General features: G+C 46.4%; 1 protein-coding gene across 1 annotated transcript; it reads left to right on the top strand.

Moving 5' to 3' along the window:
* Window positions 1–1,386: 1,386 nt before the first annotated feature.
* On the top strand, window positions 1,387–16,200 carry LOC308486321 (acrosin-like). Its single transcript, XM_081023069.1, has 5 exons — window positions 1,387–1,495; window positions 3,588–3,791; window positions 5,924–6,189; window positions 9,046–9,191; window positions 15,262–16,200. The coding sequence occupies exons 1-5, from the start codon at window positions 1,422–1,424 to the stop codon at window positions 16,042–16,044; spliced, it is 1,473 nt and encodes a 490-aa protein (XP_080879195.1). The 5' UTR covers window positions 1,387–1,421; the 3' UTR covers window positions 16,045–16,200.
* Window positions 16,201–19,222: the final 3,022 nt, after the last annotated feature.

The raw sequence follows: 19,222 nt of genomic DNA on the forward strand, positions 1-19,222 counted from the left end.
ACAAGACATTATTTGCTTAATGAAGCTTCTCTCTGCTGAATTTCTAGAATCTGAACACACACAAACCCCTGTGTTGCAAAATGTAACAATCTACAAAAATGCAAACGCAACACGCTGGCTAATAACTGTTAGTGAATATGTGATTGGTTATGATGACATTCTAAATATACGAATAAGCCACTTCAAATTTTTGTATCCCTCACGCGATCACATTTATGCATAAGAGATCCTCTATATTTTATTCTCTCTCTCTCTTTTTTAAAAAATTATGATTTTACAAATTCCTTCACACTCATAATCACAAATAATAAACATTACACAAGATTCTTCTGAATATCAAGACTTTTCTCCTCCCCTCCATGGGTTACTTAAGTAACTTTTTTTAATTGGATATTATAAGTCCATCTAATTTACAATCCTCCATTGTATCCAAAATCTGTGTAACATTACAAGAGTCATTTAAAACCTGCCAAAGAGTTCAGATGTTTACAGTGGTCTTTCAAATATAATATAAATTTGTCCCATTCTTTGTTGATGTTTTGATCCTCCTGGTTTCTGATTTTCCTAGTTAATCTTGCCATCTCTGCATAGTCCACATTTTATTGTCACTGCAACTCTGTGGTTTAAGAAGCGGGACAGCAGATTGCTCTAGGACACCCAGTAAGCTTGGTGACTGAAGAGGGATTTGAGCCCAGGTCCCCGCAGTTCCGGTGGTGCTGTGAGTTAAACCACAGAGCCTAGGACTTGCCGATTAGAAGGTCGGCGGTTCGAATCCCTGCGACGGGGTAAGCTCCCATTGCTCGGTCCCTGCTCCTGCCAACCTAGCACTTTGAAAGCACTGCAAGTAGATAAATAGGTACCACTCCGGCGGGAAGGTAAATGGCGTTTCTGTGCGCTGCTCTGGTTCACCAGAAGCATCTTAGTCATGCTGGCCACATGACCCGGAAGCTGTACGCCGGCTCCCTCGGCCAATAAAGCAAGATGAGTGCCGCAACCCCAGAGTCGGTCATGACTGGACCTAATGGTCAGGGGTCCCTTTACCTTTTACCCTGCAGTTCCAGTCCAACCCTACACTGCACATGCTCTATTCTAATCCAAATTTAACAAATAATAATAGTAATAATTCTAAATAAACTATCTTCAAGCACTCTGTGGGGTTATGGCAATCCTCCTCTTCAGCTGGGCATGGTGAACAAAGAGTTAAAGGTTCCTTCCCAGTTTCCCTCTAGCTCCATGCTCAGGTGCTTGAATGTATCCGTGGTGCAGCCCTGAGACTTCTCAATGCACCTTCCTGGGGCTCAATGACTCGTTCCAAAGGAAACTAAAGAACAACTGCTGGCACTTCTGTGTGATGTCATATAGAACATAGTTCTATATGATGTCAAGTGGCGAGAGAGCAGGAAGCAGCAATCGCAAAGAGGATGAGAAGGCTGCTTCTCGCTCTCCTGGCCCTCCTCACAACCTGCCCTATGCGTGCCGCAGATGACAGCTGCAGGTGAGTGACCACAGCAAGAGCAGCCTCTGTTCGCCTGGATGATACCACTAGCTCATTGCAAAGACGTCTTTCCCAGAAAGCTGAATTATGCAGACGGCATCAGTTCCACAGCCTGCAGTGCGCATCACTTTGCCAGGCTGGGGACAGGCTTGGGTGCTACTAGTTACCTAGGGTTGCTGTCTTTCAAAAAGTAAAAACCAGGATACCCCACAAGTTGTTGAGCTTGTCAAGTTGTGGTTGAACATATCAGACGACACAGCGATTCTTCAAACAGCTCTTGTTTATTCACAGGCCAGGACAGAACTGAACTGAAGGGTTCAGTCAGCCTGCTTATATAGAGCTCCAGTACAATGTAACTGTAACAATTTTCTACAACTATCCAATCACTGAACATCACTTTCGATCCCTTATTTGCATAACTATCTACAGTATCCCCCTGCTGGCCCAGGGTGAGAACTTCAGTACATAACAGAGCTTTCTTTTTAGGATGCCACCGAAATTGTTGATCCTACAAATCACCCCTCTGAGAGGCAGCATAAGTAATGCGGAGAGGTGCACCCCTTCTGGTAGAATAGGATAGCCCACTTCCCCTGAATTTAGAAGAGTTGGGTTCAGCTCCTGAAAGAATTGGAAATAATAATAATAATTATGATGATGATAATAATAATAATAATAATAATAATAATAATAATAATAATTTTCATATCACCCTTCCCGGTTCAGAAAACCAGGCTCAGGGCAGCTAACAACAAATTTAAAACACTTAATTGATGCAACAAAAAACAGCATAAAATACGGTATAAAACATGAATAACAATAAATTCGGAATTCAAAAATCAATTGGGGGGGGGTGGAATCCATCCAATAAACATTAGATGATCACCAGGGCTATCTGGCTAAATTAGTCCTATTTGGGGCAGCGAGGAGGCCAGGGGAGAATCAGCTGTGGGGTCCCAAAGCAGGTAATCTTCATAAAAAGGGGAGGGGGAGGGATGGAAGGGGAATAAAAGATCAGGTCAGGTTCAAATTGAAAGCCAGGCAGAATAGCTCTGTCTTACAGGCCCTGCAGAAGGAGGTTAAATCCTGCAGGGCCCTGGTCTCCTGGGACACAGGTTCTATATCTGCTGAAGTGTATAGATAAACCCCATTTCAGTTGCAAGATGCCCTGTTTTCAGGTGTTTTAACCACAAGTTCTGTTAAAGATAAGCTTCTAAGCGAGTCGGCGCTTACTTAGTTGAAATATGCTCGGAGTCCCGTAGTGATTTCATGCTCTTTATTGCAGCTTGTAAAACAGTGATTGATTTACCCCCCCAAACCTCAGGCTTTTATATACATTATTTACACAATGAGTCCCTTCTGATTGGCTGATTCTGCTTCCCTCCTGGAGCTTGATTGGTCTTTTCCTGCAGGCCAATCAGTTGTTGCATTCTAGGATCCTACCAGCCTAAGAGGCTAGTTAACTTCCTCCTGGAGCCTGATTGGTTTTCTCCTGCAAGCCAATCAGTTGTTGCATTCTAGGATCCTACTTGCCTATTGCTGTAGGATCCAAGCTTAGTACATAACATTATAAAATAATAATAATAATAATAATAATTTGTTTATACCCCGCCCATCTGGCTGAGTCTCCCCAGCCACTCTGGGCGGCTCCCAATCGAGTGTTAAAAACAATACAGCATTAAATATTAAAAACTTCCCTGAACAGGGCTGCCTTCAGATGTCTTTTAAAGATAGGATAGCTGCTTATTTCCTTCACATCTGAAGGGAGGGCGTTCCACAGGGCGGGCGCCACTACCGAGAAGGCCCTCTGTCTGGTTCCCTGTAACCTCACTTCTCACAATGAGGGAACCACCAGAAGACCCTCGGAGCTGGATCTCAGTGTCCGGGCTAAACGATGGGGGTGGAGATGCTCCTTCAGGTATACATTAGCTGTTGTAACCTTCTGGTCTTTGGTGGAGGAAAAGCACAACATTTTCAATTCTGACAGTGATGTAAATCGTCTTGGAGAAGCTATTGAAGGGCAGGATATATAAGCTAAGCGAGGAATAAATCCTGCCGGTACCCTTGATGCTCTTTCCGCTGTTCTCCTTTCCAGTGGAGTTTGTGGGAGGCGCCCCTTGGCATCCAGCCACAGCAGCTCCCTTCAGATGGGGGGAGGCGTCAACACCTTGCCAGGAACCTGGCCTTGGATGGTCAGCATCCGGACGCCGTTCCGGTCAGGTTATCAGCACACCTGCGGAGGGTCCCTCATCAGCGCCAAGTGGATTCTGACCGCAGCCCACTGCTTTAGAGATAAGAGGTGAGCCAAAGGATCTGGGGCGAGAAATAGACTTGTAGGGCGGCTGGACAAAACCACAGAGGTCAAGCTGTCAGTGCCTATAAGCCACAGTTGCTATGCTCTGTCCCTCATGCTTCTGAAGACCAGCTGCTGAGAATCGCAAGTGGAGACAGTTGCTGTCTGTGGGAATGTTGAGGAAAGTAGGAGAGGATATATTGATTGCATACTATCCCTCCTCACTCCCACTAGTGCGCAAGCAGCAGAGCACATTCCCCTGTGCATTGCTGGCACCAAGCTGATGGATTCGTTAGAATCACTTTAGTTGAGCAATCCAGACTGGCTTGTCCAGTCTGGATTGTTCTTGGTAAGTTTCCCCTTTTATTTCCCTCTTAAAAATATAGTCATACCTTGGGTTAAATATGCTTCAGGTTGAGCGTTTTCAGGTTACGCTCCGTGGCAACCCAGAAGTAACGGAACTCATTACTTCCGGGTTTCACCACTCATGCATGCGCAGATGCTCAAAATGATGTCACACACATGCGCAGAAGCGGCGAATCATGACCCGTGCATGCGCAGTCGCCGGTTGCGTTCTACTCAGGAAGCGAACAGGGCTCCAGAACGGATCCCATTCGCATCCAGAGGTACCACTGTAATAACACGACAAGTCACGTAGTGATTTCATACTCTTTATTGCAGCTCGTAATGAATGAATTTCCCTCAAAACCTTGGGATTTATATACATTATTTACACAATGGGTCCTGTGTGATTGGCTGACTCTGCTTCCCTCCTAGAGCCTGATTGGGCTGCTCCTGCAAGCCAACCGGTTGTTGCGTTCTAGGATCCTACCTGCCTATTGTTCTAGGATCCAAGCTCAGTACATAACAAAGAGTAAAGCTTACTTACATTCAGTTCACAGTATTGTCCTGAAGGCAGGCTTTATCTTGTAGTTACAGGAACATGTGTAGAGAAAAGAAGTTTGAGCTAGGCCTCAGACTTTCTACCTTGTGGCTTCCATCCTCTGGAAGGGTGAGCCATGTGCTGCTGGCTAAGAGTCAGAAGAGAGGAAGATGGCAAAAGAGGAAAAGAGCAAAAGGGGGAAGAAGGCTGCATGGCTAGCCCTTTTGTAGGGTCTGCTAGGACCATGCCCATCTACCTGGTCACACAAAGGAGGAGGCTCCACGGCAGGTATGACAGGAAGTCCTCCCTCTCTGGAGCCACATTCCCCTGTGTGTCCACTGTTGTTGTTTAGTCATTTAGTTGTGTTTGACTCTTCGTGACCCCATGGACCAGAGTACGCCAGGCACTCCTGTCCTCCACTGCCTCCCGCAGTTTGGTCAAACTCATGCTGGTAGCTTCGAGAACACTGTCCCACCATCTCGTCCTCTGTCGTCCCCTTCTCCTTGTGCCCTCCATCTTTCGCAACACCAGGGTCTTTTCCAGGGAGTCTTCTCCTCACCTGAGGTGGCCAAAGTCTTGGAGCCTCAGCTTCAGGATCTGTCCTTCCAGTGAGCACTCAGGGCTGATTTCCTTCAGAATGGATCGGTTTGATCTTCTTGCAGTCCATGGGACTCTCAAGAGTCTCCTCCAGTGCCATAATTCAAAAACATCAATTCTTCGGTGACCAGCCTTCTTTATGGTCCAGCTCTCACTTCCGTGTCCACTCTAGGCAACAGGAAATGCTGTGTTTGACTGCTTCAGTGATGACACATCCCACACTGTCACACTCAAGTCCTGCTTGCTGACTTCTCACTGGGACATCTGATTGGCCACTGTGAGGACAGGATGTTGGACTAGTTGGGCCTCTTTTGCTCTGACCATACTGCAGGGCTTTTCTGACCTCATGAACAGGACAGTGAGCGTTGAGAGCGGAGGGAAGGAGAGAGGCGGAGATTTCACACAGGCGCCAAGGAAAAGCATGAAGGGGGTCATTGCACCCATGGATGCCACTCTGGCAACCCCAGTGCTAGCTTACACTCCCCTTCTTGGGGAAGGGGCAGAACTCAGTGGTAGAGCATGGGCACTGCCATCAAATGGTCCCAGGTTCAACTCTGGTCAGCTGTGGTCAGAGCTGCTGTCCATTACAGCAGACAATACTGGGGTAAATGGGCAAAGTGTTGCGTAAGACGCTTCCTGTTTTCTTTCTCTGCTCTAGATATCTAGAAAATTGGGAGCTGCTGTTGGGTTCCACTGTGCTCTCCCGGCCTGGCCCTGATGCGGAGGTGCGCTTCCTCAAGAGGGTGGTGGAGCACGAGAGCTACATCCCACAGCAGCAAGTCAACGACATCGCCTTGATAGAGCTGGATGACCCGATCCAGTGCAGTGACTACATCCAGCCTGCCTGCCTGCCAGAGAGCTTTGTGGACGTGTCTGCCATGGCCCATTGCTACATCGCTGGCTGGGGTTACACGCAGGAGAAATGTGAGAGAGATGCAGCAACGCCTTGATGCTCCTTTAGGCCTGGGAAAGGATGTGAAGCAGTGAAACCACCATGCGATTAATCAGAAGGAAGCCCAGTCTCTGCTGGCAGCCTCTCTCCCCACCACACCCCCAAAAAACCCAGCCTCCAAGGCCCTAAAAGCATCAATGCTGCAAAATCAGAAGTTTGCAGCAGAAAAGCTGTACCGTGAGCCAAGGGCATATGATCTCCATACACCTTGGGGCTGCAGCTGGTGGGCTGAGGTCATAACTGAGATGCCTTGAGCTAAGAACGGTTATGTATGCTTTTAAAACAGGGGTCAGCAACCTTTTTCAGCCGTGGGCTGGTCCACCGTCCCTCAGACCATGTGGTGGGCCGGACTATATTTTGGGGGAAAATATGAACAAATTCCTATTCCCCAAAAATAACTCAGAGATGCATTTTAAATAAAAGCACACATTGTACTCATGTAAAAGCACGCTGATTTCTGGACTGTCCATGGGCCGGATTGAGAAGGCGATTGGGCCAGATCCGGCCCCCGGGCCTTAGGTTGCCTACCCCTGTTTCAAAAGAAGAAGAAAAATGAAGAGAGGAAAGCAGGAAAGGGGTGGCAAAGCCGAGAGAGAAAGAGTGAAGGCGTCAAAGGAGAAAAATAGACACACCGTGTAATATTGGACTTCAAGCGGTAGTCTACCAACTCAGTTTGGCTCTACATCAGTGTAACTGTTGTTGCTTTCCCCAGTGAATCCTGGGAATTGTAGTTCATGAGGATGCTGAGATGCATGTGTTAGAGATCTCTTAACACTCATCCCAGTGTCACTTGGTGAGATAACTATGAAACCAGTTCAAGTCTGTGGGTCGTTGTCCCAATTCAAGTCACGTCCTTTGATATGCAAAGTTGGAACAGGACAAATGGTTTCCAAAAAGACAGAACCATGCACAAAAGTGGGGGCTAGGGATGAAGAGCAAGGAGGGAAGGGTGCACAGATTTATACGGGCTGCAAAGGGCGCACTCAAGTATACTGCACAGTTTAGGCCACTGGTGTCCAAACTTTTTTCAAAGAGAGCCAGATTTGATGAAGTGACCAAAGGGCTAGGGTTCCAGTTACAGATAGGTAGCCGTGTTGGTCTGCCATAGTCAAAATAAAAAAAATCCTTCCAGTAGCACCTTTAAGACCAACTAAGTTAGTTCTTGGTATGAGCTTTCGTGTGCAAGCACACTTCTTCAGATACACTGAAACAGAAGTTGCCAGATCCTTCTATATAGTGAGAAGGTGGGGAGGGGTATTACTCAGAAGGGTGGTGGGAATGGGAGATTGGCAGATAGCTGAGATGAGCCAAAGGGCTAGGGTTTGAGTTGTTGAGGTTTTTTTACCACAGGAAATAAACTGCCAGGATTGAACCGGATTAGGCCCCCAAAACAGACTTTGGACATGCCGGGCTTAGGCAAACCTGATGACCTATAAATGTTGTTCAACAGCATCTTCCATCAACCCCACTCAGCATCACCCATGGTAGAGGATTATGGGAGTTGGAGTCCAACCACATCTGGTTTGGCACCAGAGGGGCAAGCCCTGGTACAGCCCTTCAAATAATAAGCCCTCAGGAAATGTAGTTAAAATCACTGAATGGAAAATGAAATCATTCAATATGTCACTCTGAAGGTATGGCTAAGACACAAACCTCTCATAAACTGTAGCAGTGTTAGAAACAGAGATATGAAAGCTAGAAACTGAGATATGGAAGCTAGGAGCTAAATGACACCTTAAGACTAGGTCATGGGCACAACAACGGAATGTCTAGGCACGCTTTTTAATAACAAGAATACAAAGCTGAAAGTGAATGAACTGCAGCTAAAATATTATGTTTGTTTTTCACATGGTCTACTCTAGTCCTTCCGCTGCCCACCCCCCTAATATTCTTAAGGGGGTCTCTTCTCCTGTCTTCAGAGAGCAGCTGGAAGTGGGGAGGCAGGAAAAGGTCCTCCTTTCCTTCCACTCTGCAGTTTTAATCTGAAATTTTAGGGGCAGTACTGTGCCCAGAGCTCAGAAATTGCTTGCCCTAATGAAATCCCATTACAAAATGCGCCTAGAACAATGGGAATTTTTTTAAAAAATAAATTTTATTAGTATTTTCCACACAACAACACGAAAAATATCAGAAAATGATAATACACAACACACAAAAACCAACATTCGAAAACTAAAGAAAGGAACAAAAAAACACACAAATCCATATCTTACAAGTTAATACTATAAACACTAAAACAACAACAAGATATTGACTTCCACCAATCCCACAGCACCTCCTTTATCTCTCATTGTGTCTTCCTGTTTTCCTGATCATCTCTATCCTAGCATCTAGATATAAATCCCTCTTTCTTATCCTTTCAATTCACAAGGTTATTCCAGACTCAGCCAGATTTCTGTCCTCGAAGCTTGACTTTGGAGGTATTCATTTAGGCACTCCCAGAACAATGGGAATTTTGAACACTGAACTGTAGTCTGTTTTTAGAGATACAATGGCCCAACTGTCGCCTTTGTGCAAGTCGATCTGCACCTATTTCAGAAGTTCTGCCTCTGCAGACATTCTGATATTGACTTCTTTTATTGACCCAGTCAAGCACATGGAGTGAGATTCGCCAGGGAATGGAAACCCCCAGCCCTAGTCCCTGGCAAGGAGCTACTGGGTCAAACAGCCTTCTTAGCATAACTCACCACATAGGGAGGCGAAGGATGGCTGGTTCCAAGGGTTTTTCCCGGGAATAGAAAATGAGTAGACAACAGAGAAAAAGGCTGGAGCGTTCACTGGACGGGTCCTGTGCATGTAGAAATTTCGTAACTGTTTTCTCCTTACAGCGAATGCTCCATCCGACATCCTGAAGGAGGCCAAAGTGGAACTTATTTCCCAAGAAAGGTGCAATAGCACTTCCTGGTACTATGGAAGCATCAGAGTCAACAACCTGTGTGCAGGGTTCGAGGCAGGAGGCATTGACACTTGCCAGGTACGTGAATTTGGGCTGCTGCCACTCACCTGCATCTTCCAACTTTCCTGCGTCTTCAGCCAGATACCTCTTCAATTCTCTCATCACCGGCTAGTGCTGAGGAAAAGTTACAAAGCAGGGCTGAGGTGTGACCCAGCAAGCATCAAGTCCAAGCATTTAAAAGGGGAGTAGAATCGTTGGAAGTGACCCCAGGGGGACATCTAGCTCACCCCCCCTCCCGCAATGCAGGAATCTCAGCTAAAGCATCCTGGATAGAGGGCCATCCAATCTCTGCTGTAAAACCTCCAAGGAAGGAGAGTCCACCACTGGCAAGGGGATAAAATGAGGGCATTTGCCAACATTGTGTTCTGTGCCATTCAGAAAACGTACATGGTCCCAGTCTCATGAAACCTAGCACCTTCTGCGTGCAAGTCAAAGCGATTTGCAAACGTCCCAGAGAAACAGCACCTTACAAAAGATGGCACCTCACCAAAGCTCGAGTTTTTTTGGGAGGTTTTTTGGATGAAAAAATTCTTTATTGAAATTCATTAATGTCATTACAGATTTGACTTCACACATATACTATATATATATATTTAAATTAGTTTAACTTAGAATGTTAATTTAACCTTCTAATTCCACTTAGATATCAGCTAAGCTAAAATTATATAAAGGTACATGAAGTAAAGTAAAACAACAACAAGAAACTAAAGTAAAATAAATATAGACTTCCCATCATTTGCCAGTATAGCTGACATTTGTGATTTTGACTGTACTTTAATTATTGTTGTTGTTGTTTAGTCGTTCAGTCGTGTCCGACTCTTCATGACCCCATGAACCAGAGCATGCCAGGCCCTCCTGTCTTCCACTGCCTCCTGTAGCTTGGTCAGATTCATGTTTATAGCTTCGAGAACACTGTCCAACCATCTCGTCCTCTGTCGTCCCCTTCTGCTTGTACCCTCAATCTTTCCCCACATCAGGGTCTTTTCCAGGGAGTCTTCTCTTCTCATGAGGTGGCCAAAGTATTGGAGCCTCAGCTTCATGTTCAGTCCTTCCAGTGAGCACTCAGGGCTAATTTCCTTAAGAATGGATGTGTTTGATCTTCTTGCAGTCCATGGGACACTCAAGAGTCTCCTCCAGCACCAGAATTCAAAAGCATCAATTCTTCGACGATCAGCCTTCTTTATGGTCCAGCTCTCACTTCCATACATCACTACTGGGAAAACCATAGCTTTAACTATATGGACCTTTGTCGGCAAGGTGATGTCTCTGCTTTTGAAGATGCTGTCTAGGTTAGCCATCGCCTTTCTCCCAAGGAGCAGGAGTCTTTTAATTTCATGGCTGCTGTCACCATCTGCAGTGATCATGGAGCCCAAGAAAGTAAAATCTCTCACTGCCTCCATTTCTTCCCCTTCTATTTGCCAGGAGGTGATGGGACCAGTGGCCATGATCTTCGTTTTTTTGATGTTGAGCTTCAGACCATATTTTGCGCTCTCCTCTTTCACCCTCATTAAAAGGTTATTTAATTCCTCCTCACTTTTTGCCATCAAGGTTGTGTCATCTGCATATCTGAGGTTGTTGATATTTCTTCCGGTGATCTTAATTCCGGCTTGGGATTCATCCAGCCCAGCCTTTTGCATGATGAATTCTGCATATAAGTTAAATAAGCAGGGAGACAATATACAGCCTTGCCGTACTCCTTTCCCAATTTTGAACCAATCTGTTGTTCCATATCCAGTTCTAACTGTAGCTTCTTGTCCCACATAGAGATTTCTCAGGAGACAGATGAGGTGATCAGGCACTCCCATTTCTTTAAGAACTTGCCATAGTTTGCTGTGGTCGACACAGTCAAAGGCTTTTGCATAGTCAATGAAGCAGATGTCTTTCTGGAACTCTCTAGCTTTCTCCATAATCCAGTGCATGTTTGCAATTTGGTCTCTGGTTCCTCTGCCTCTTCTAAATCCAGCTTGCACTTCTGGGAGTTCTTGGTCCACATACTGCTTGAGCCTTCCTTGTAGAATTTTAAGCATAACCTTGCTAGCATGTGAAATGAGTGCAATTGTGCAATTGTGCGGTAGTTGGAGCATTCTTTGGCACTGCCCTTCTTTGAGATTGGGATGTAGACTGATCTTCTCCAATCCTCTGGCCACTGCTGACTTTTCCAAATTTGCTGGCATATTGAGTGTAGCACCTTAACAGCATCATTGTTTAAAATTTTAAATAGTTCAGCTGGAATATCATCACTTCCACTGGCCTTGTTATTAGCAGTGCTTTCTAAGGCCCATTTGACTTCACTCTCCAGGATGTCTGGCTCAAGGTCAGCAACCACACTACCTGGGGTGTACAAGACATCCATATCTTTCTGGTATAATTCCTCTGTGTATTCTTGCCACCTCTTCTTGATGTCTTCTGCTTCTGTTAGGTCCTTTCCACTTTTGTCTTTTATTATGGTAATCTTTGTACGAAATGTTCCTTTCATATCTCCAATTTTCTTGAACAAATCTCTTGTTTTTCCTATTCTATTGTTTTTCTCTATTTCTTTGCATTGCTCGTTTAAGAAGGCCTTCTTGTCTCTTCTTGCTATTTTTTGGAAATCTGCATTCAATTTCCTGTATCTTTCACTATCTCCTTCGCATTTTTCTTGCCTCCTCTCCCCCGCTATTTGTAAGGCCTCGATGGACAGCCACTTTGCTTTCTTGCATTTCCTTTTCATTGGGATGGTTTTTGTTGCTGCCTCTTGTATAATGTTATGAGCCTCCATCCATAGTTCTTCAGGCACTCTGTCCACCAAATCAAAATCCTTAAACCTGTTCCTCACTTCCACTGTGTATTCCTAAGGGATTTGATTTAGATTGTATCTTACCGGCCCAGTGGTTTTTCCTACTTTCTTCAGTTTAAGCTTGAATTTTGCTATAAGAAGCTGATGATCTGAGCCACAGTCAGCTCCAGGTCTTGTTTTTGCTGACTGTATAGAGCTTCTCCATCTTTGGCTGCAGAGAATATACTCAATCTGATTCCGATGCTGCCCATCTGGTGATGTCCATGTGTAGAGTCATCTCTTCTGTTGTTGGAAAAGAGTGTTTGTGATGACCATAATAATAATTTATTATTTATACCCCGCCCATCTGGCTGGGCTTCCCCAGCCACTCTGGGCAGCTTCCAAGAAATATTAAAATACTGTGATACATCAAACATTAAAAGCCTCCCTTCAGATGTCTTCTATAAGTCTGGTAGTTGTTCTCTTTGACATCTGGTGGGAGGGCGTTCCACAGGGAGGGCGCCACTACCGAGAAGGCCCTCTGCCTAGTTTCCTGTAACTTGGCTTCTCGCAGTGAGGGAACCGCCAGAAGGCTCTCGGTGCTGGACCTCAGTGTCTGGGTAGAACGATGGGGGTGGAGACGCTCCTTCAGATATATTGGACTGAGGCCGTTTAGGGCTTTAAAGGTTACCACCAACACTTTGAATTGTGCTCGGAAACGTACTGGGAGCCAATGTAGGTCTTTCAAGATCGTTGTTATATGGTCTCGGCAGCCACTCCCAGTCCCCAGTCTAGCTGCCGCATTCTGGATTAGTTGTAGTTTCCGGGTCACCTTCAAAAGTAGCCCCACGTAGAGCGCATTGCAGTAGTCCAAGTGGGAGATAACCAGAGCATGCACAACTCTTGCGAGGCAGTCCGCAGGCAGATAGGGTCTCAGCCTACATATCAGATGGAGCTGGTAAACAGCTGCCCTGGACACAGATTTGACCTGTGCCTCCATGGACAGCTGTGAGTCCAAAATGACTCCCAGGCTGCGCACCTGGTCCTTCAGGGGCACAGTTACCCCATTCAGGACCAGGGAATCCTCCACACCTGCCCGCCTCCTGTCCCCCAAAAACAGTACTTCTGTCTTGTCAGGATTCAACCTCAATCTGTTAGCTGCCATCTATCCTCCAACCGCCTCCAGACACTCACACAGGATCTTCACCGCCTTCACTGGTTCTGATTTAAAAGAGAGGTAGAGCTGGGTATCATCTGCATACTGATGAACACCCAGCCCAAACCCCCTGATGATCTCTCCCAGCGGCTGCATGTAGATGTTAAAAAGCATGGGGGAGAGGACAGAACCCTGAGGCACCCCACAAGTGGGAGCCCAGGGGTCTGAACACTCATCCCCCACCACCACTTTCTGAACACGGCCCAGGAGGAAGGAGCGGAACCACTGTATGACAGTGCCCCCAGCTCCCAGCCCCTCAAGACGGTCCAGAAGGATGTTATGGTCGATGGTATCAAACGCCGCTGAGAGATCCAGCAGAACTAGGAAACAGCTCTCACCTTTGTCCCTAGCCCGCCGGAGATCATCGACCAGTGTGACCAAGGCAGTTTCAGTCCCATGATGAGGCCTGAATCCCAGCTTGTTCTCTTGGCAGAACTCTATTAGCCTTTGCCCTGCTTCATTTTGAACTCCAAGGCCAAACTTGCCAGTTGTTCCTTTTATCTCTTGACTCCCTACTTTAGCATTCCAATCCCCTATAATGAGAAGAACATCCTTCTTTGGTGTCATTTCTATAAGTTGTTGTAAGTCTTCATAGAATTGGTCAATTTCAGTTTCTTCAGCACCAGTGGTTGCTGCATAAACTTGGATTACTGTGATGTTAAAAGGTCTGCCTTGGATTCATATCGATATTATTCTATCATTTTTTGAGATTGCATCCCAGTACAGCTTTCACCACTCTTTTGTTGACTATGAGAGCCACTCCATTTCTTTTACTGGATTCTTGCCCACAGTTCTTGAGAGTCCTTTCGGCTTTGGCCCAGCCGCTTCATCAGCTCTGAATCTACTTGTACTTGTCCTCCACTCTTCCTCAGTAGCATGTTGGACGCCTTCCGACCTGAGGGGCTCATCTTCCAGCGTCATAACTTTTATATGCCTGTTGCCTTTGTCCATTGAGTTTTCTTGGCAGGGATACTGGAGTGGCTTGCCAGTTCCTGCTCCAGGTGGATCACGTTTGGTCAAAACTCTCCACTATGACCTGTCCATCTTGGGTGGCCCTGCATGGCATAGCTCATAGCTTCTCTGAGTTATTCAAGCCCCTTCGCCATGGCAAGGCAGTGATCCATGAAGGGGACTTATAATTATTACCTTACATTTAATATACTTTCTAATACTTTCTTACAACCTAGCACAGAGGGAAGATGAGGGACTTTCCTGGAGGTTTTTAAGCAGAGGTTGGGTAGCCATCTACCATGGATGCTTTAGCTGAGATTCCTGCATCATGAGGCTTGGACTAGATGACCCTTGGGCCCCTTCCAACTCGATAATTTGATGATTTGATGATTCATTGACATTTTTATTATATTAAAACAGGCATAGACAAACTCGGCCCTCCAGATGTTTTGGGACTACAACTCCCATCATTCCTAGCTAACAGGACCAGTAGTCAAGGATGATGGGAATTGTAGTCCCAAAACATCTGGAGGGCCGAGTTTGCCTATGCCTGTATTAAAGCATATTATTATTAAAACTAATATAATGTAATATATAAAAATAATATATTGAGGTAATATTGTTATATAAAAATAATAAGAACAGCATTTTTTTCTATGACTTCTTATTTTGTTATATACTTCCTTTCCTGCTGCATATCTAGGCACTGAACCACACTTTAAAGTGCCATGTCCAAGTGGGTTGTTTTAATTCCTGCTCCTTTCCTCAGGAAAAGCTGCTCTTTACCGCTGAATTGAAGAAAACAGCAATCTGCAGAAAAACCCAAACTGCTTTTTGTTCCGATTGAACACGAAAGAATGTGTTTTCCTGGGGAAAGTGGCAGGACAAACAAACGAAAAGCACTCAGACCTTGAGCTTGGAAGCGCAGACCTGTGTCTAGAAAGGTCAGTGTGGATGAGCCCTGAGTCAGACCACTGGCCATCAGTACTGTCTACACTGACCGGCAGCCATGGCCCTCCAGGTTTCTGGCAGGAGTCCCCCTGTCCACCTGGAGATGCCACTGGGGACTGAACCTGGGACCTTCCTCTGGCAGGGCAGGGGCTCTCTTCACTGAGCGGTTGGCCTTCCCCTTCCTCACACGGCTGTCCTCTCCCTTCCCACTGCAGGGTGACAGCGGCGGGCCCCTCATGTGCCGGGAGGATCGCTCCGAGCGCTACTGGGTGGTGGGGATCACCAGCTGGGGACTGGGCTGCGCCAGAGCCCAAAAGCCTGGCGTCTACACCTCCACGCAGCACTTCTTCGACTGGATCCAGAGCTACACAAGGCCAAACTCACAACCGCCCCCGGCGCCGACCGAGGAGGAAGAGCAGGCGCCTGAAGAAACTGAGCCGCCTCCGCCACTCGAGCCAAATCTGCACATGTCTGAGTCGGACTGGTCAGAGATATTAGCCCCGCCGCAAACAGAAACAGCACCCGAACCAAATCCTCAGCCGCCACCCCAGGAACCCAAACGACCGAGATTGCTTCGGTTTCCACAGCTGCCGCCCACATCTGAAGCACCACCCCAAAGGGCAGAGCCTGTAACAGACACCACAACCACGACCATGACCACCACTACCACCACTACCACCACTACCACCACCACTACCACCACTACCACCACCACTACCACCACGACACCCACCACTACCACCACTACCACCACCACGACACCCACCACTACCACAACACCCACCACTACTACCACAACACCCACCACTACTACCACAACACCCACAACTACTACCACAACACCCACAACTACTACCACAACACCCACAACAACGACCCCGTATGATTTCAGACCATTTATTCCAAAACGCAAAAAGAACAGAGAAATGATCACCAGCGTCAGCTACGGCGGCAGTTGGGGTAACTGGCCTGGCAAACGGGCGCCATTGCAAGCCTGACGTCGGCGTTTGTGACGCAGCCCGTCCTTTTATTAACTTTATAAGCGTTCAGTTACGCAAGCAAAGTGTTCCACAATGGAGCGTGTCGGTATATCCAATGTGTTGAAATCGTTGTGCTTAAAAATAAAGACATGCCACGCTTTGCTTGTGTTCGAATGGCGATTGCTCAGAGTCCCAATATTGCAAGCTTTGAAATTTCGGAATTGATGTTGCCTTCGCTGCTGTCAGCGTTGCTGCGGAAAAACCCACTGCCGTTTGCTCCGACTCAGCAGTAAAATGCAGGCTCTCCCAGAGAAAGTAGCAGGGCAGAAAATAAAAGCCACTGGGGCACAGACCTGGAATCCCTAGAAAGTGCAGTATGAAAGGGAGTGTGGATGAACCCCAAGAGAGGATTACTGGCCTATCTGCTTTTTGTCTGCATCTCCTCCCTCCACTTTTCCAGGCATGCTTTTGACCTCAGGCTTCATGGTCCATCATATTGGCAAAACCTATTGGTGTTTCGCAACTTTCTGACTAGTTGCAGGACCTTAGACAGACCTAGCAGAGTAAACGCAGAATCCATGGAAGCAATTGGCTGCAGACAGGATGGACGAAGCAGGAACCAGGAACTTGTAGTTAGGTGTTTATTATATACAGTGGACTATTTACAGGAACAGAACACAGATCTTTTGCTAGCTCTCTCTGACACGACTCCAGTTAGTAGGCCATCACTCCCTTGAGAGAGCTTGACCAATCATGGAGCTGTCCCCAAGCCTCTGTTATCACCAGGCAGACTTACTCCTTCACATAACCTTTTGGCTGTCTGCCAAACCTTAATTGACTCTGTGTGAGTAGCTGCATGTACACAGTTTCCCAACACATCTTTCCATTTATCTATAGGTATTTATGATATTTCTAGGCCATTATTCCAAAATGACTTGACCACATACAGGTCTTGTCAAATAACATACTTATTTATGAGAGCAGCCACAATTACAGACATATCAGGAGTCCAAGTTCCCAGCTTGATAACACAGTAAGCGTAGATAATTAAAAAGGAGGATTTATTGCAAAAACAAACAGCTCCGGATGGCTCTAACAAAGCCTCCACCATCATTACTCAAGGTGACTCTTCTGAAGACTCCTTCCGGTGTCGACAGAAGACATTGAACTTAGGAACTTTACGTCTCTTGTTTTGCTTCCTATCTAGCAGCCCTCCCATTCGCTGACTCTTCTGACTTAGTGGATCAGCTCCAACCTCTTCCTTTTCTGAGAGGCTATCTCTGAGTCTATTCGTGCCTATTTGTGCTTCCTGCGAGCTTTGGCTGTGTTCTAGCCTTCTCTCAACTACTGCCTTATCATCCTGCCTGTCAAGGTCAGGAAGAGCCGAAGTCTGCAGCTGCCAGCTCTCCCCTGCCTGACTAACATCTAAGCCTGTCTGTTACTGGCTGCTTTCTGCAGTTGGCTGCAAACCTTTGCTTGGAGCTGGCTCATTCCTGACAAGGCATCCCAAAACTTTTCCTCTCTTTTGTGACAAACTCAGATGCTTCAACTCCTACCAGCTGAAAAACAGGTATACAATTTCTCCTTCATGGAGCAGGATGATTGACACAACTCACTGCAATATTTTACAAAATTTAATTTCAAAATAGACAAACCCGTATTGCACAATTTCAGTACCACAAGCCTTTCTCTTTCTCTTTGGCATGTTCTTTTCTGGTAGTATTTAGGAATGCTTGGTTTTAATTACTCTGCTGTTGATTATAAAATCTAGAGGGTAGAACACAAAACAAGGAATTCCATCCACCTTTTCGTCTTGCACAGAACGCGGGTACAACATGATGAACATTTCGGGGTGGGGTATTGGGTGTTGCAGTCTCTTTTGACCAATAGTTCAGACATGGAAAGAACACACCAGATTCATGTTTGGCTCAGCTCAGTTTATTTAATTTATGCCCTCCTTTTCTACATGGGTTTCTAAAGCAGCTTAAAAACGGAGGAAACACAAGATAAAATAAAACCCACATTAAATCAACCAACAATCTGATAGTCTGAGATCTTGCCCACAATTCTGCTTGTCTTGCTGCTTTCACTGGGAAAAATCCATTGTTTACCACTGAATCAGAATAAACACAAATTGGGTTTTCTGTGGAGTGGCGTTCGTTCTGATTCAACACTGGGTTTTCCCAGGCAAAGAGCAGGGCAAATGAAAACCTCTTGGACCTGGACCTTGAAAACACAGGACAGGCCGAAGTGTGGATGAGGCCTCAGAGAGTTCCATGTTTTTGACAGAAGCGCTGCAACAAGATGTTCCTTGGACTTGGCCCTGATGTCTCACCAGAGGCTGTGCCAGAGAAAGGAGTACTCCTGGCAGAAGCAAACTGCCGTGTGACCCCATAACCCGTGCCATGGGCTGGCAGGACAGGGCTAGGATCTCATAGCTTAAGGATTATGATGATAATTAATAATAATAATTTATTATTTATAGCCCACCCATCTGGCTGGGTTTCCCCAGCCACTCTGAGCAGCTCCCAACAGAATATTAAAAACACAATAAAACATCAAACATTAAAAACTTCCCTAAACAGGGCTGCCTTCAGATGTCTTCTAAAAGTTAGGTAGTTTTTTATCTCCATGACATCTGGTGGGAGGGCGTTCCACAAGGCGGGCGCCACCACCAAGAAGGCCCTCTGCCTGGTTCCCTGTAGTTTCACTTCTCGCAGTGAGGGAACCACCAGAAGGCCCTTGGAGCTGGACCTCAGTGTCCAGGCTGAGTGATGGGGGTGGAGACGCTCCTTCAGGTCTACAGGGCCAAGGCCATTTAGGGCTTTAAAGGTCAGCATCAACACTTTGAATTCTGCTCGGAAACGTACTGGGGGCCACTGTAGGTCTTTCAGGACCGGTGTTATATGGTCCCGGCGGCCGCTTCCTGTTATCCTGGATTAGTTGTGATCCTGGATTAGATCCTGCTACATTCTGGATTAGTTGCAGTTTCCGGGTCACCTTCAAAGGTAGCTCCACATAAAGCACATGGCAGTAGTCCAAGTGGGAGATAACCACAGCATGCACCACTCTGGCGAGACAGTCTGCGGGCAGGTAGGGTCTCATCCTGCGTACCAGGTGGAGTTGGTAGACAGCTGCCCTGGATGCAGAACTGACCTGCGCCTCCATGGACAGCTGTGAGTCCAAAATGACTCCC

The sequence above is a fragment of the Podarcis pityusensis genome, assembly GCF_964106645.2.
Source record: "Podarcis pityusensis genome assembly, chromosome: 10".
Classification (NCBI taxonomy): Eukaryota; Metazoa; Chordata; class Lepidosauria; order Squamata; family Lacertidae; genus Podarcis; species Podarcis pityusensis.

Coding starts and splice junctions, on each gene's coding strand:
- LOC308486321 (XM_081023069.1), top strand. CDS start 1,422: ATGAGAAGGCTGCTTCTCGCTCTCCTGGCCCTCCTCACAACCTGCCCT. Junction 6,190..9,045: donor GGGTTACACGCAGGAGAAAT/GTGAGAGAGATG, acceptor TTCTCCTTACAG/CGAATGCTCCATCCGACATC. Junction 9,192..15,261: donor GAGGCATTGACACTTGCCAG/GTACGTGAATTT, acceptor TTCCCACTGCAG/GGTGACAGCGGCGGGCCCCT.